At 38.8% G+C, this 19,198-nt stretch overlaps 1 protein-coding gene across 1 annotated transcript; it reads right to left on the bottom strand.

Moving 5' to 3' along the window:
* Window positions 1–12,232: 12,232 nt before the first annotated feature.
* On the bottom strand, window positions 12,233–13,171 carry LOC131518172 (olfactory receptor 4F3/4F16/4F29-like). The gene has a single exon (XM_058740765.1). The coding sequence runs from the start codon at window positions 13,169–13,171 to the stop codon at window positions 12,233–12,235; it is 939 nt and encodes a 312-aa protein (XP_058596748.1).
* Between the last annotated feature and the right edge of the window lie 6,027 nt (window positions 13,172–19,198).

Below are 19,198 nucleotides of genomic sequence, written 5' to 3'. Positions count from 1 at the left end.
AGAAAGACAGATACCATATGGTTTCACTCTTAGGTGGATCCTAAGAAACTTAACAGAAACCCATGGGGTAGGGGAAGGAAAAAAAAAAAAAAAAAAAAAAAGAAAAGAGGTTAGAGTGGGAGAGAACCAAAGCATAAGAGACTTAAAAACTGAGAACAAACTGAGGGTTGATGGGGGGTGGGAGGGAGAGGAGGGTAGGTGATGGGTATTGAGGAGGGCACCTTTTGGGATGAGCACTGGGTGTTGTATGGAACCCAATTTGACAATAAATTTCATATATTAAAAAAAAATAAATGAAAAAAAAACAGAACTAACTGAGGGTTGATGGGGAGGGAGGGGAGGGTGGGTGATGGGTACTGAGGAAGGCACCTTTTGGGATGAGCACTGGGTGTTGTATGGAAACCAATTTGACAATAAATTTCATATATTAAAAAAAAAAAGAGCCTTTCCCCAATTTTCATGAACGAAAAAAAAAAATAGAAAAGAAGCTAGACCTCTCAATGTAATCATTTCATCAGGAAACCAGATTAGTCACGGAGAATGGCATATTTAAGTGATAATTCAACATGTTCTTAGAATTTGTTTTCACTAAAGCTATAAAACTACTTAAATAATTCTGTGATAAGTACATCAGTCACCAGTAAGGTTCATAGATTTTTCCTACTACTCACAAAACTTCAGCCCTTAAATTCACCATTCTCTTTGTAGCCCTAAACCCTGTAAGTAAAGTGAAGTTGAACACCAAAGTCCTTTTCTTTCAGAATATGCTATCTGTCACTCAGATAGTAACTTCCAACACAGGGTACTACAGCAAACCAGCTTAGCACTGAATCACAGGTACATCAAAAACTGAGAGCTAGAAACCTTTCTTCAGGGCTTCAGTGACAGCTCCCATCTCTGCAGCTAATTTCCAATCGGGATAGAAACAGTCTGTTTTGTTGTTTTTTTTTTTCCCCCTGTAAATTTGCTGGAAGCATCGATGGGATACAGAAAAGGAAATTCATGAAATTACTGGGTAAGGATCCAGGGTCATATGATGCTGCGAAAAGCTGTATTTTTCCGCTCGGGAACTTTTAGATGACTCTGTATCTAAAAGCAGTTTTAGAAACTGAGAAAAGAAAATAGGAACAGTAATTTCTAAGGAACAAAACAAAATCACAAGCAATGACCGCCCTGAACCATAAGGGACAAGACAAAATAAAAATCACAGGAGTGTTGAAATGAACGAGCTGTACCCCCCTTCACTTAGGTTAACAACCATTTGCTGAGTCATGTCTCAATGAAAACTCCAACTTGTTCAGGGAGGCACTACTATAGTCATTTTGAACAAACACTTGCCTGTGCCTCTAATTAGAGGCTAACTAGTCTCAATTTGTATCTTGTCGGTGTGCTGAAATAAAAAACAAAATCAAGAGACAGAAGACAGTGTTGAATGGAAACATTTTATTAAATCCAATCCGGCAACAGACTAGAAACATGAAAGATAGTAGTTCAAAGGAAATGGGAAGAAAAGGAGTTAAGTGCGTTCAAGCCAAAAGTCTATGATCCATGCCATAGTGGAAAAGCAATCTCTGAATTTTGTTGACCGGGTTGGCAGCATCCAGGTAGGCGGCTGAGGTGAGCCCTAAGCGGCTGGGCTCGCTGTTTGTGCTCCGCTGCAGATGAGGCGTCCCAGTCTATGACACACAGGTGTCTGCAGGGCAGGTCAGCCAGAATAGAGACGTGAAAATAGAATTTTCAAAAAGCTAAAATCATGACATTCCTACAAAGTCATTAATTAACAAGCAAACTAACGTGTTAAAATCAATTCAAATGGGGGCGCCTGGGTGTCTAGGTCAGATAAGCATCTGACTTAGGCTCAGGTCAGCAGCTCCCAGGTCATGAGTTCCAGCCCCGCATCAGGCCCTGTGCTGACAGCTTGGAGGGAGCCTGGAGCCTGCTTCAGATTCTGTGTCTCCCCCTCTCTCTGCTCCTCCCCTGCTCATACTCTGCCTCCCTCAAAAGTAAAAGGGCACCCATTCATTTCTTTGCCCATTTCCAAGCCATTCTCAATTTTTCCCTATTAGTCAGTATTTACCTGTTTCCCAGAGCCACAACTACTTGAGGTTAAAAACAGACAAAAAAAGAAAACAAAACATGCACACCAAAACAAAAACAAACACACAAAAAAAACAGTCTTCCCTGCAGTGCAATCAAATGATTCAAAGGAGAGGAAAAATTCTCCTTTGGTTATTCACTGCTCTATTCTACCTGGCTCCCTGCAGAGAAACTAGTCTGCAAGAACATTTGGAGTGCTGTCCCAAGGTGATGTGCTTTGAGTGTGTTTTTCATGAAATACACTCAGTCCTGAGGCTGACCCAGTATGATTCAAGTTTCTCTGTTTGACCGTGATATAATGGAGGTAAACAGAACATTCTCACTGTGTTTTCAGTGCCTTCACCTCCAACACTCTTTCTGCACCAACAGAAGTTGAGTGTGAAGTAAGGGGAGGAGGTGATCTAGAAGAGCTATCTCTATAATTGGTCAAGTCACAACTTCTTGAGCTGGCATTATTTTGCTCCAGACATGTATATAATTATTCATAAAACAATGCATTTACATAAAATTGCCAAATTTTCAAGACCAAACAGTCATGAAGAAAGTGCATACACAGAGACTACAAGAACCCTAATCAGAAAAACCGCAGCACAAAGTATAAAAATATGGGCAACGTATGTTTATATTCTCCTTCTTTTCCCTTGTTCTTTCTCTTCCTAGAAGAAATAACTGAATTTCCTGCCTTTGGAGCTCTTGGTGCAGCTATAGGAATAATTGTTTACAATCACAATTTTCTCCCCTTTTCCTTTCCCACTTGCCCACAAATTTACAGGTAATGAATATCTTAGTTGGGGGTTACTTCTTCCCATTCGTAACTATAGAAAATTAAAAACCAGTAGAGATATTGCCAGTAGGTAAGGCTCATACTGATAACACAGAAATAAGCTTAAAAACAAGATACTAAAGAGAAGTCTGATGAATGGATAATGAAGATGTGGTAGAGATATGGTATATACAGACAGATATGGATATATGCATAGATATTATACACACACAATGATATACACATGCTGTGTTTATGTATATATCACAATGGAATATCAGTGACCAAAAAGAATAAAATCTTGCCATTTGCAACAACCTACACGGAACTAGAATATATTATGCTAAGTCAAGTAAGTCAGAAAAAGACAAATGTAATATGATTTCACTCACATGTGGAGTTTAAGAAACACAACAGATAAACATAGGGGAAGGGAAAGAAAAATTAAGATAAAAACAGAGAGGAAGGCAAACCATAAGATTCTTAAATACACAGAACAAGCTGAGGGTTGCGGGAGGGATGGGGCGGGGGGGGATGGGCATTAAGGGGGGCACTTGGTGGGATGAGCACTGGGTGTTATATGTGGGTGATGAATCACAGAGTTCTACTCCTGAAACCAATACTGCACTGTATGGTAACTAACTTGAAATTAAATTAAACACAAAAAGAAAAGAGAACATAACAAGTAATAACGACATGAAGGAGAAGAAAGAGTAAAACTAAATTACCAAATAAATCTTAGGCCTCTAACCAGCAAAGACTGACTTAAAACATAAACTAACTGATAAAATCTTTCTCGTTTTAGCCTGAAAAATCAACAAAAATCCTCTTCTGGCAAAGGAAGTGGGTTAAAACCCAAGGATATTGATGGGAAGTTGTAAGAATGTAGCTTAAAAATACTCTGTTTTGATTCTATTTTTCCCTTTTTGATGAGGACTACACCTTAACTTTTGTTTGAAAGATACTCCTATGAAAACAATGCAGCTAAACAGAAGGTTTGCATGAATGTCTGAGAAGTTTTGTTGGTTTTTTAAAAAGGCTAGATGCCTTTTGTCATTCTAGGCTAATTTGTGCATTCTGCGTACACTAGATTTTAAAGTTCTTAAGAATAGTTGAGTTGTGTTATCACAAACTGAGTTATTCATTAAAATCATTAAGTTGAGGAATTCAGGTTTGTTGTGTTAGAAAAAAGCTAAAAATTCACTGAGGGCAACTGATTTCAATAAAAGAAGAACTCTTGTCTCAAAGACAGACACCAGCTGATTCTGTACAGTTAGAGATCGAATAAAGATAACATAATGAAAGTACAGGTACAAGTTTGAGATACTGTCTGCTTCCACTGAATTTTTTTTTCTCATTTAAAGTTTTTTATTTAGTGGGGCCTGGGTGGCTCAGTCAGTTAAGCGACCAATTCTTTATGTGATTCTGGTCATGACCTCACAGTTCATGGGTTTGAGCCCCACATGTGCAGAGCCTGCTTCGGACTCTCTCTCTGCCTCTCCCAGCGCCACCCCCCCCCCATAAGTAAAAGAAATAAATGTTTTTTTATTTATTTTAGACAGACAGGCAGAGTGCCTGCAGGTAGGGGAGGGGCAGACGGAGACAGAGAGGATCCCAAGCAGGTTCAGTACTGAGGTGGGGAGCCCATCATGGGGCTAGAACCCACAAAATGGGAGATCATAACCCGAGCTGAAATGAAGAGTCCAAGCTTTAACCAACTGACCCACCCAGGTGCCCCCATTTGAATCTTGATTTGAGGCTATTGCTACTGTGGTTTCTGATATGAGAAAGTCAAAGAAATAGCCACTCATCCTTTTACTATTTTCTAAAGAGAGATGAATTTGAAAACTCACATGACAAGCATTAATTTATATTAATTATATTCTCAGCTTAGTTATTCCCTAAATGTTTTAAATCATTAATTAGTAAGTTCAAGGATTTTTCTGTGGAAATCTCCTTGTCCCATAAAAAATCTGCTATATTACTAACACAGTAGCACTTAATTAGGGAAAGTGGGAACAAGGCATAAGGGTCGATCTCATTCATACTTATTAAAACAGGCTATCAACTACTGGGCAAATCTTGAGATTGGCTGATGTTTTAAAGCCAGAGTTGATACAGGCAAGGCAAGAGACTGGGGCAAAAATAAACGAAGTGCAATGTGAATCACAAGATGTTCCCTGGTTACAATTACACAATTGGTTGAGATAGTTGTTCTAGTTCTCAGTCATGCATGACTGATTGAGGACTGTGTTTTGCCAATCCAGAGGGTCAGAAAAAAAGTAGCCTCACTCCTGACTACATCACTGTCAGAATTTCTAGATGGCATTGATGTCACAGAAACAATAGTTTGGAGTCCAATTAGGAGCCGACCAATATGCTCCTTTTGTTGAATGATCGATTGCTGGGTCATGTGGTATGATACGACTATACAGCAGCCCTTAAAACTTTGGAAATTACCTGCAGTGGCAATGCACAGAAATTCCAGAGCAGAATAATTATGAAACACTGCAGAATGCTTCAGAGACAGAATTGTAAATTACCAAACTCGAGCCTAAACAATGTACCTTTGAATCTAATTACCTACCTTGGCAAGCCAGATAAACCATCTTCTTCTGTTTAGACATTAAGTGTTCTTTCTGGCTTACATCAAGTGCAACAAAAAGTGTTGGCAAAAGCACAAACATAACTGACTTGGCTAGCTAATAGAAAGTCTAAGGCTATTGTGTGGTCCACTGTTATAGGCTAAAATGATGCTTAGACTTGCATATTCAGCCTCAAAAGCTATCAGAGTCCATTATAACTTCAGCTGAGGTTAATGATACCTTTCTGGCCATGTGTTCCAATTAATGATCACTTACAGAAATCTCCACTTTAGGGATGGCACCATAAAGATTGAATCAGTGATTCCTCTAGGAAGTTCTTCAGTTGTTAGGTCATGCAAGATTTCCTTGGAAGGGTGAGGAAAAGATGCTAGTACCTGCTGATGATAAAACCGAGTGATGTAGCCGCCAGAAAACTGCTAGAACTGATTCATGAATTAAGCAGAGTAGCAGGATAGAAAATCAATGCACAGAAGATGGTTGCACTCCTATACACCAACAATGAAGCAACAACAAGACAAATCAAGGAATCGATCCCATCTACAATTGCACCTAAACCACAAAATACTTAGGAATACATCTAACCAAACAGGTGAAAAATCTGTACACTGAAAACGATAGAAAGCTTATGAAATAAATTGAAGAAGACACAAAAAAACGGAAAAAGATTCCATGCTTCTGGACAGGAAGTACAAATATCGTTAAAATGGCGTTACTACCCAAAGCAATCTACATAGTCAATGAATCCCTATCAAAATAACACCAGTGTTCTTCACAGAGCTAGAACAAATACTCCTAAAATTTGCACAGAACCAGAAAGACCCAGAATAGCCAAAGCAACCTTGAGAAAGAAAATCAAAGGAGGAGGCGTCACAATCCTGGACTTCAAGCTATACTACAAAGCTCTAATCATCAACACAGTATGGTACTGGCACAAGAACAGACACTCAGATCAATGGAACAGAATAGAAAACCCAGAAATGAACCCACAAATGGAGGGCCATTGACTAATGTCACAAGCTAATCTTTGACAAAGCAGGAAAGAATATCAATGGAACAAAGACAGTCTCTTCAGCAAGTGCTGCTGGGAAAACATGACAGCAACATGCAGAAGAATGAACCTGGACCACTTTCTTACACCATACACAAAAATAAACTCAAAATGGATGAAAGACCTCAATGTCAACAGGAAGCCATCAAAATTCCTTGAGAAGAATGCAGGCAAAAACCTCTTTGATCGTGACTGCAGCAACTTTTACTCAACATGTCTCTGGAGGCAAGGGAAACAAAAGCAAAAATGAACTATTAGGACTTCATCAAAATAAAAAGCTTCTACACAATGAAGGAAACCATCAGCAAAACTAAAAGGCAACAGACAGAATGGGTCAAGCTATTTGCAAACGACATATCAGGTCAAAGGTTAGTATCCAAAATCTAGAAAGAACTTATCAAACTCAACACCCAAAAAACAAAGAACCTAGTGACGAAATGGGCAAAAGACATGAACAGACACTTCTCCAAAGAAGACATCCAGATGGCCAACCAACACATGTAAAAATGCTCCACGTCACTCACCATCTGGGAAATACAAATCAAAACCACCATGAGCTACCACCTCACACATGTCAGAATGGCTAACATTAACAACTCAGGCAGGGCACCTGGGTGGCTCAGCCGGCTAAGCATCTGATTCAGATTCAGGTCATGATCTCAGTGTGTGAGTTCGAGCCCCATGTCGATCTCTGTGCAGACAGCGTGGAGCCTGGAGCCCACTTACAGTTCTGTGTCTCCCTCTCTCTCTGCCGCTCCCCGGCTCGCTCTCTCTCTCTCTCTCTCTCTCAAAAAATAAACATTAAAAATTTTTTGAAAAAAACTCAGGCAACAACAGATGTTGGCAAGGATGCAGAGAAAGAGGATCTCTTTTGTATTGCTGGTGGGAATGCAAACTGGTGCAGCCACTCAGGAAAACAGTATGCAGTTCCTCCAGTAATTAAAAATACAACTGCCCCTGCCCCATCCATGCTCTCTCTTTCTCTCTCTCTGTGAAAAACAGACTTTAAATATTTTTTAAAAATTAAAATTAAAATCAATATAGAACTACCCTATGACCCAGCAGTTGCACTACTAGGTACTTATCCAAGGGATACAGGTGTGCTATTTTGAAGGGACACGTGCACCCCAATGTTTATAGCAGCACTATCAACAATAGACCAAGTATGGAAAGAGCCCAAATGTGCGTTGATGGATGAATGGATAAAGAAGATGTGGTACACATATACAATGGAGTATTACTCGGCAATCAAAAAGAATGAAATCTTGCCGTTTCAACAACATGGATGAACTAGAGGCTAGTATACTAAGCAAAATTAGTCAGTCAGAGAAAGACAAATATCATATGACTTCACTCATATGAGGACTTAAGACACAGAACAGATGAACATAAGGGAAGGGAAGCAAAAATAATATAAAAACAGGGAGGGGGACAAAACATAAGAGACTCTCCGATACGGAGAACACACAGGGTTACTGGAAGGGTTGTGGGAGGGGGAATGGGCTAAATGGGTAGGGGGCATTAGGGAATCTACTCCTGATATCATTGTTGCACTAACTTGGATGTAAATTTAAAACAAAACAAACAAAAAGCCCTGAGTAATGTAGTACATTAGTTCCTTGTAGTATTGGGCCATATCTCCTTGCAACAGAGTGGAGTCTAAGAACAGATGATATTCTAAGATGCACAGATTGGCCTGTTACGAAGCCATCAATAGACTATGAGCTAAGGAAGCTGAAATATTTCTGAAAGGTTTGAATAATTTTAAATTAATTCTATTTGTCTTACAAGCACCATGTGATGTACAGAATTGTTGAATCACTACAGTATACACCTGAAACTAACACACTACTGGATGTTAAGAAACTGGCATTAAAATAAAAACTTTTTAAAGAGCCAAAAAAAAAAAAAAAAAAAAAAGAAAAGGAAAAGAAAGAATTCCATTTGCCATTTCTCCTAGGCCAGAAGATGGGAGATGGTATGAACAGTGGAGCATGGTATTGGCACAAAAACAGACAGATAGACCAACGGAATAGAATACACACTCCAGAATTGGACCCACAAACAACTGGCCAACCAATCTTTGACAAAGCAGGAAACAATACCCAATGGAAACAAGACAGTCTCTTTAACAAATGGTGCTGGGAGAACTGGACAGCAACATGCAAAAGAATGAAATGAGGAAACTTTCTGACACCATTCACAAAAATAAACTCAAAATGGATAAAGGACCTGAATGTGAGACAGGAAACCATCAAAACCCTAGAGGAGAAAGCAGGAAAAAAACTCTCTGACCACAGCCGCAGCAATTTCTTACTTGACACATCTCCAAAGTCAAGGGAATCAAAAGCAAAAATGAACTACTGGGACCTCATGAAGATAAAAAGCTTCTGCACAGCAAAGGAAAAAATCAACAAAACTAAAAGGCAACGAACGGAATGGGAAAAGATATTTGCAAATGACATATCGGACAGAGGGCTAGTATCCAAAATCTATAAAGAGCTCACCTAACTCCACACTCGAAAAACAAATAATCCAGTGAAGAAATGAGCAGAAAACACGAATAGACACTTCTCTAAAGAAGACATCCAGATGGCCAATAGGCACATGAAAAGATGTTCAACGTCACTCCTCATCAGGGAAATACAAATCAAAACCATACTCAGATACCAACTCGCACCAGTCAGAGTGGCTAAAATGAACAAATCAGGAGACTATGGATGCTGGCGAGGATGTGGAGAAACGGGAACCCTCTTGCACTGTTGGTGGGAATGCAAACTGGTGCAGCCGCTCTGGAAAACAGTGTAGAGGTTCCTCCAAAAATTAAAAATAGACCTACCCTATGACCCAGCATTAGCACTGTTAGGAATTTACCCAAGAGATACAGGAGTACTGATGCATAGGGGCACTTGTACCCCAATGTTTATAGCAGCACTTTCAACAATACCCAAATTACGGAAAAAGCCTAAATGTCCATCAACTGATGAATAGATAAAGAAATTGTGGTTTACATACACAATGGAATACCACCTGGCAATGAGAAAAAATGAAATATGGCCTTTTGTAGCAACACGGATGGAACTGTAGAGTGTTACAGATACCGTATGTATTCACTCTTATGTGGATCCTGAGAAATTTAACAGAAGACAATGGGAGAGGGAAAGGAGGAAAACAAAAAAAAAAAAGTGAGGGAGGGAGGGAGCCAAACCCTAAGAGACTCGTAAAAACTAAGAACAAACTGAGGGTTGATGGAGGGTGGGAGGGAGGACATTGTGGGTGATGGGTAATTAGGAGGGCACCTGTTGGGATGAGCACTGGGTGTTGTATGGAAACCATTTGACAATAAATTTCATATTAAACACACACACGCACACACAAAACAAACAAACGTTAAAAAAATTTTTAAGTGGATATACTTTTAGCAGGTAAAAATCTTTTGGGAGAAATTAAAATGTGAATAAAGAATTTAAATGATTATGATCCCCTATTGATTTTAAATATATCAATCTCTAAAGGAAGTAATCTGAGATACAGATAACATATATAAGATTTTCAAGCAGAGTACAAAATTAAAGATAATCTTATTGGTCAATAACAGAGCAATAACAAATATAATTATGATTCTCATATAATGCAGTAGTATGTATGTATTTAAAATTATTTTGTACTACAACATTTGATAATGTGAAAAACTTCTCTGAATGTAATATTCATCAAAAAGGCAGGCAGGATAAAATGCAGAGACCATTAAATGTCCCTTTTATAAATATCTATTTGTATTTAGGCAGAGGAAAACACTACAAATTAGCATATCAAAATATTGCCACTAATTATCTCCACATAGTGATTTTATGGGTGACTTCTACTTCATCTCTAATTCAAAGGAAGCTTTTCTTTTTATTAGAAGAAAAAAATTGTATTAGAAAAAATAGTACTTTCTTAAGTAACAAAACATGGAGGAATTCACATCAGAAATCATGGAAAATACACTCTTCTTAGAACCAGAAATGTATTTATCAATACCCTTTGGATTATACAGGACAAAACCACACCTCACACAAACTTAAGCAAGAAGGTTAATGTATTCGCCCATTTATTAGCTCAGCTGGTCACCAAATTCATTGGAGGGCAAGAATGAAGCTGAATGCCAAAGACTGTTGGAACCAACAAACTGGCTACTGCCAAGCTTCTATCTGTAAATCCTATGTCTTTTTCCACATAAGTTTTTTCAGTATCCCAGACTTGATTTTTGACAGCAGGAAATATGATGGCCAGCAGTTTCTCCATATCACAGCTGAAAAAGGGATGAGCTTGTTTTCTCTCCATTCTTGGGTCTACCATCCTGAGGAAAAGCTCAGATTTGGCCCATCTTGATCAGAGGCTCATACCTGAAGCCTTCAATTATGGCTAAGAGATGTGTCATCAAGACTTGGTTCAGAAGCATCCTTTAAGCAAACAGAAGTCGTCAGAGAGGTAGGATTTACATGTCGCCTTCAGTCATATGACATGACATGGTTACGGCAAGACCAAACTACATTTACCAGGAGAAGCAGGTTGCTGATTTGAGCAAATAACAGACTAGATGTCCACTAAAAGTAGTTATTTCTTCAGAGTACAAAGAATGACCTTTAAAATTAAGTGATACAGAAAATCTTCAGGTACTATGCAGTTGGCGAATCTGTCTTATCATACATACAGGCCTGTAGGAATACTGATTAACTGGTTAAGGACTATGTGTAAGGATACATAAGGTTGAGAGTTATTTGTACTACATCTCTGAGAATGAGACTCGGTTCTTCTCTGTTAAAATGGATATGAACTGAAATTTCTAAATCCATGTATGCAAATCCCACATTCTTATAGAATATAATACAGTCATATACAAAACACCTCCAAAACTAAAACTTAGCTTGCAATGACTCAAACCCTGTAAATGCAATGGGAATAGTATTATTTCAGAAGAAGAAAAAGGAAGAACCTGGCTAGTTACAAACAAAAATGATAACGAATCTTAAAGAACATAGGAGTTAGATAGTCTGAAACAGAGTACAAACAAAAGTCAAAAGGTAAATCTTGTGAGACCAACCAGCTCTGTCCGACAGAAAGGCGGTCTGGCCTAAGGATCCATTATTTTTCTACTTCTGATGGCAGGCCTATCCTCAAAGGCATCAAAATCTCATGTGATTATTTGAGTGTCCAGGTGACTCCTCTTACTCCAGTTCCCTCCTCATTAATGTCCTTACCATCACTTGACTTCTCATAAATTTCCCTTCACTGAATTAATCAATTAGGCTTACATGAAAGTTCAGACCACTTGCTGATCTTTTACAGCAAATTAATCAAACGACACCTTGACATACGTATATATTTCTATCTAGTATCAATTTATTTAGTGTCAATCAGCATTCCCTTATGTAACACACTCAGACACTGAAGAGACACAATTTTGAATTCTAGACCCCAGTAAATTCATCAAGGTAATGTCTCCCGAGAGACAAGCAATTGTCCTTCTCTGGGAGCTACTTGTTTTTACACCACATGCTTCCTTCAACCAACCATAGGCAGCAACACAAACTCTCAGTTAAGATTTTTTAAGACCCTTGTTATTTTAATCTGGGACAACTCAAGGGTAGTAAGGTACTTGGAATCTGGTATTCAAACTATAGATATGTAATGTTACTTCAAGTCAGTAAGGAAATTTTGTAATACTTGTGTCATTTAAGAAATCCTTCTATAAATAATAAACCGACTACACATTTTCCTCATTGCCACTTTCATCTCTTTGTTCCTGAATGTATAGATGACTGAATTAAAAAAAGGAGTGAGAACTGCATCAAAGACAACAAGATATTTGTCTAGGTGTGAGGTGGGGTGAGGCCAGATATAAACAAAGATGCAAGGGCCGAAGAACAAAATCACCACCATGACATGAGTTGACAAAGTGGAGAGGGCCTTAGATGTGCCTGCTGAAGAGTGTTTCCGAACAGTGATCAGGATAGAAATGTACGAGACAATCAATATGAAGAATGATCCTAGAGATATGAACCCACTGTTGGCTATGACCATGAACTCTAGACGGTAGGTGTCTGTGCAGGCAAGTCTGATGAACCGAGGAAAGTCACAATAAAAGCTGTCTAACACATTAGGGCCACAGAATGGCAATGTTATTACAAAAACCAGTTGAATCACAGAGTGGGTCAAGCCAATTACCCAGGCAGCAACTGTAAGCAAAATACACATTTTTCGGTTCATAATAGTCAAATAGTGCAGAGGCTTGCATATGGCAACATATCTGTCAAAGGCCATGGCGATGAGCAGCACCATCTCCACGCCACCAATGACGTGGATGAAGAAGATTTGAGCGATGCAGCCACCAAAGGAGATGACCTTACGCTTTCTGAAAAGGTCATAAATCATCTTCGGAGAAATGACAGAAGAAATTCCCAGGTCAATGAAGGACAGGTTGACCAACAAAAAGTACATGGGGGAGTGTAAGTGAGGGTCAGAAATCACAGTGAGCATTATGAGGGAGTTTCCCATCATGCTTGCCACATAAACCATAGAGGAGAACACAAAGAGGAGAAGTTGGATCTCCCAGGAATCGGTGAGTCCCAGGAACACAAATTCTGACACCACAGAGTGATTTGCTCTATCCATTGATTTATCCGCTAGAATGTTTCCAGACAAAAGAAAATAACAAGAAACTAAAATGAGAATGTTAATAAAGTTCTACATTAAAATGAATAATCAATCAAGGCTATTCACATTGTGAAAACAAGGTGTCCCCTCAATTCCTTCTCAGGGTCATTATTAAATATGCATTTTACCTGGGGTCACCTAAAGCAGTTGAGTCACTTCCACGTGCAATATTCCTAACACCATGGCTGCCAGGACTATGGATCTATAAACAAGACAATGAAGCAAATATGAAAACATAGATGTATATAGCAAGGATCGGGAGGGGCAGGCAAGGTGGTGCATGCAACACAAACAGAAAAACAAAGAAGAGGTAAAGACTGCATTTGCCAGAATTCACTGCTATTGCTTTTTTTTAGTATTTTAAGTTTATGCATTTATACTGAGAGAGACAAAGACAGCACCAGAGGGGGAGAGCAGAGAGAGAGGAAAAGAGAGAGAGAGACAGAGAAGGAGGGACGGGGGGGGGGGGGGGGGAGGGGTAAAAGAGGGAGAAAGAGAGAGAATCCCAAGCAGGCTCCATGGTGCCAGCAAACAACCTGATGCAGGGCTTGAGCCCACCAACCATGAGATCATGACCTAAGCCAACCTCAGATGCTTAATTGACTGAGCCACCCAGGCATCCCTCACTGGTACTATTTGAACTGTTCATACAACAATTCCTCAGTCATTCAAGTCGTCTTATTTCTTACCCTCAACTCATCTCAGACACATATTATGTCTCTTGTAGTAGGTCTTATACCACTACCTACAATCACTTTTGCAATTCACACTAAGCCCACAGGGTAGTGGCGAGCTAAGGAAACCTGACTAAGGATATAGAGGTGACTTGGGTGTATGCCAGGACCAAGGGCAGAATAGATGTTGATGGCACAGAGTACTTGCATGAAACCCAGAAACTATAAGTACCTAGAAAGATGGTTAGCAGGACTCGCCCGAGGTGTGCAAGGAGAATGGGGTGTTATGGGAAGTCAGGGAAGTTAAGGAAGCCAATACCATTTATCTGTCCAGAATCTTTATAATCTCTGAAGTGTGTGAACCTTGGTTATAGCTATTGGAGCCCTAAGCTTTGGGAGTTTGGATGAAGATATGCCCACTAATTTCACAGTTACCACATAACCATGACTCTCTCCCGTCCTTCCATCAACCTTGGCCTTTAATTTTTCTTACCTCCTCTCTTCCATTTCAATTCTCTCAATTGTCTGTGATCCAATGCCAAGTCTGATGGTTCCCTGCCCCTAATTTTGCATGACTACATGAATCTCTCTACTTGTTACCTATTTTTTTCAGACTAAAATGTTGCCATGTAGGAGATATATTCTCTTGCCTGTGTGTCCAACTCTGCATCTCCAGCCCTCTGGTTCCCAGAATACTTAGATTTGCTGCTAAAAAGCGAGGTGATCTGAAAAAAAGGGGTACGTTGCAGAATAAACAGTAAGTACTGGTAAAATAAAGATACACGAATGCACAAAAAGCCTCATAACTGGAACCAAAAGGAAAGAGTAAGAAAAACCTAGCAATAGAAAAAAAAATGGATTCCAAAGCTTTTCCTTTTATTTAAAAAAAATTTTTAATATTTATTTTTGAAGGAGAGAGAAAGAGCATGAGCGGAGGAGGGGCAGAGAGAGAGGGACACACAGAATCTGAAGCAGGCTCTAGGCTCCGAGCTGTCAACACAGAACCCAATGTGGGTATCGAAGTCACAAGCCATGAGATCACGACCTGAGCCGAAGTAGGATGCCCAAATGACTGAGCCACTCTGGTGCCCCTTGTCTTTTAATATGTGTATTTATATATGCACACATGTGCACACCTCAGTTGTACATGATGAGTGAAACCAGTCATAAAAATACCCCACAGACGCGTCTGGGTGGCTTAGTCAGTTAAGCGTCCACAGCTCAGGTCATGGTCTCGAAGTGTATGAGTTCGAACTCGATGCTGGATTCCGTGCCGCCCTCTCTTTCTGCCCCTCCCCCACTCACACTCTTGTCTCTCTCTTTCCCAAAAATAAACATTAAAAATTATTATCCCACTAACTCATTCATGATTACCTAGTCCAAGCTAATAATTTACAAAGGAGAAAACAGTAGTCCAGGGAGGAAAAAACAACTACTTACAGAGAATCCAGGTTTTCTAATCTAAAAATGACTTCAGACTCCATATGCTAGAAAAATGATAAAGTGAGAAGAGGTATGCCAAACCTAGATCTACTTAGTCCAAAACAGCAGCCACTCCTTCCATATGGTTATTAAGTGAAATTAAAAATCTATCTCCTTGGTTGCACTAGCCACATTTCAAGTGCCCAAAGCCTCCTATGGCTAGTCGTTAAGTATAGGGTAGTACAATATAGAACACTTGCAAACCTTACCCATCCCTTAAAGGTAAATCAAAATCCCATTTCCTCTATGAAAATTTTCCTAGTAACCACACTTTATACGAACATCTCTTCTCTCTTATTCCTAGAAGTCAGGAAATTTAAACTTTAATGGAAAAATAATAATTAACCACATTAAAAATAAACCCCATATATAGCATCATAGGAGACATTCCAGATGTCTACTTTTGGACAAGAAAGACACACAAGAGTCTGTGAAATTCAGAGACATCTTTACAAAGCAGAAAGTGTTGTCAGTTTTGAAAAACCAGTAGGAGTTTAATAAGCTAAGAGGGGAAAGGAAAGCCTTTTGAGAAGAGATAATAACTGCTCTCTTATTAGAGCAAATCCTTTGCTACTAATCATAATTCCTCAATGGTTTCAATTTCTTTAACATTTTCTTTTTGAGACAGCACCAGCGAAGGAGGGACAGAGAAAGAGGGGGAACAGAGGATCCAAAGTGGGCTCAGAGCCAGCAGCCCAATGTGGCGCTCAAACTCACGAACTGTGAGAAAATGACCCGAGCCGAAATGAGACTCTCAACCGACTGAGTTACCCAGGGTGCCCCCTCAATGGTTTCAATTACAGATTTTCTCTCCTCAAATATATTATAAGTTTGAAGAGGAAAAGGACCATTTCTTCTGGTTCTTGTGTTTCCTAAAATACAAAATAAGTAGCAAGGATATCCTGATTATTTAGTTAATAACACTTCTCTGAAGTACAACCATTTTCTCAACTCCATCATTTTTCAGTTTCTGTTTTTCTCATCTACCATGTTTTTCCATGAAGTCCAGCATGCATAAAGGAACTCTTCACATTCAAAACTAAGCATTAACATAGTTCCCAATCACTCCCTAAAGGATGCCTGGTATTCTTGCTATAAATTTCTACTTGGGAATAGGCAAGCCTCATCTCAACTCTTACAATGGTTCATGGTTTAACTTTCTGAAGTTTTAGAAAACAAGAACCAGCACGTAAAAGGAAAAGGAAGACCGGGAGTGAGGTGGCAGGTTCCAGTAACAGCCAACATATCAGGAAATTTACAGTTTCTATTTTCCAGGCTTCACGATATAATTAGTAGTCATCTTCCATGCCATTGTTAAAGTCAGAAAAAAAAAATAATGATTTTTTTTCACTATATTTTAAAAGTTTCTAAAACATTTGACAATGCAATCTTAGAGTTGGAAAAGTATACATTATTTTCATGGTGCGTCTTTACTAAGGACTTTCACACATTTGATGCTTTTAATTATCTGTAGGGGTGGATATATCTGATAGAATTGTTTTCATTTATAAATGAAATATCTCAAATTCAAAAAAGTAACTTACCTAAAAACATAGTTACTTGGTTTGAAATCAAATACCAGGTCTTCTGATTCCAAATCCAGTGCTATCTTGGCTACATCAAGAAAATATGGATGTTTGCTCATGGTCTAAAACAATGATACCTCCTATAAACTTTAACCAAGAATACAAAAAAAAAAAAAAAGTACACCATAAACTGGCACAATGTTATAGGTCATTATATTTCAGTAAATGTGGAAAGAATTCCATTTTATTCAGAAAAATATTCTATCCCACCCACATAAACATTTAATACATATATAAATTAACTTACCGAAGGTTTTATAGCTACAGAGACAAGACTTAAACCTACATATTAGTGTACAAGTTAAAGAGAAGGGATAAAGATGGTTGCTGATTAGAATGGGGGGTAAAAACCAAAATCCACCAAAGTTTTGGAGCCAAAGATTCACCAAAGTCTGGCCTATTTATTCGTAAAAAGTCATGGTGATTGACAGACAAGAAATATCCCAGCTAGAGACAAAAACGTAGAAGCCATCCAAAATTTGAAGTTATGAGAAGGAAATAATTATTTAAAGGATAACATATAAACAGATAAGAGAAAGCTAATGGAGGAAACATGCATGGCCAAAAAAGAACAAATACGTAGTATTTGTTATCATTATTATATTGCTAGTACTACTATTTTTACATATTATCTGCCTTTTATTTTTTTTTCATTTTTTTAATGTGTACCTATTTTTGACAGAGAGAGACAGAGAGAGAGAGAGAGAGACGGAGCATGAGCGTGGGAGGGCACAGAGAGGAGGAGACACAGAATCCAAAGCAGGCTCCAGGCTCTGACCTGTCAGCACAGGCTCCCCTATTATCTGCCTTTTAAAAGCCCTGCTTCTATATACAAAAATCAGGGAGATAGGAATGTCAAAGAATTAAGGAACTGCTCATTTTCATACGCTAACCAGTGATCAAATTGAGAAGACTAAGTAAAAGCCATAGATTTAGGGCTGAGCTATCACTGGTTCCATTCAAGAGAGCAGAGAAAATCAAAACAGAGAAAATCATGATTTTAGGGAGATAACCAATGGTGCCAAAGTGGAGAAAGTAAAATCAGGAACCGACAAATAATGTCAATCATCTAGGGGAAGAGGTTTGGGAAGGGGGGAATGGGGAGATAAGGCAATATGCTATGTGCAGAAAATGTGTAGAGTGACAGAAATCTACAGTAATGAGATAAAGAGGTTCCAAACAATTCTGAGGATCTGGATGAAGCTGGGCATCACAAACTCAGACAAAAGCCAGAGGAAATCTTTTTGTGACACCATTCAGAAATGTTCACGAACTGATACCCAGAATTTTAGAGCAGTGTATTTATTTGGCACAATAAGGAGAATGGGGTATCAAAACAGTCAGAGATCCTTTGTTCATTATTTTTGCTTCCTAAATTGTACATATGAGCGAGATCATGTGGCACTTGTCTTTCTCTTATTTTGCTTAGCATTATACTCTCTCAATCCATCCATGTTGTTGCAAATGGCAAGGTTTCATTCTTTTTATGGCTGAACAATATTCCATTGTGTATGTATTTACCACATCTTCTTTATCCATTCAGATATAGATAGACACTTTGTTTCCAAAACTTGGCTATTGTAAATAATGCTGCAATAAACACAGGAGTGCATACATCCTTTTGACTCTTAACAGTAGAGAACTCGAGGTTACCAGAGAGGAGGTGGGTGAGGCGATGGGTGAATTAGGTGAAGGGGATTAAGCGTACACTTATCATGATGAGCACTGAGCAATGTACAGAACCTCTGAAACATGATATTGCACACCTAAACTGGAATTAAAATTACAAACTTGACAACAAACTAAACGCATTCCCTTGAAAAAAAGAGACAGAGAAAGAAAGAAAGAAAGAAAGAGACCCTTGGAGGCCTGAGGTCACAATGAAATTGTTTGACCAAATCACATACTGGGCAATGCAGCAAGCGGAGCCACAGATGAGCTGACAACTGGAGAAAACACAATACAGATCAGAGATAGTAAAGGCAGGTACAGTAATTGTAAGCCTGTGGCAACTCTATGCTTTACTCTTTCTCCCATATCTTCGTTCTCAAATCTGGATTCCCATTAAAAAGCAACTTCAGTACGACATTATGACTATAGTTAACACTGCTCTATGATCTACAAGAAAATTGCTAAGGGAGTTAATCCTAAGAGTTCTCATCAAAAGGAAAAATTTTTTCTTTTTATTTAACCTATGAAAAGATGGATATTAACTAAATCGACCGTGTTTGTCATTTCACAAT

The sequence above is a fragment of the Neofelis nebulosa genome, chromosome 7, assembly GCF_028018385.1.
Source record: "Neofelis nebulosa isolate mNeoNeb1 chromosome 7, mNeoNeb1.pri, whole genome shotgun sequence".
Taxonomy (NCBI): domain Eukaryota; kingdom Metazoa; phylum Chordata; class Mammalia; order Carnivora; family Felidae; genus Neofelis; species Neofelis nebulosa.
The sequence above is the reverse complement of the archived record's forward strand: the minus strand, read 5'-3'. Positions and strand labels throughout refer to the sequence as shown.

Excerpts from the sequence above, each read along its gene's own strand:
- LOC131518172 (XM_058740765.1), bottom strand. The coding sequence starts at position 13,171 with ATGGATAGAGCAAATCACTCTGTGGTGTCAGAATTTGTGTTCCTGGGA.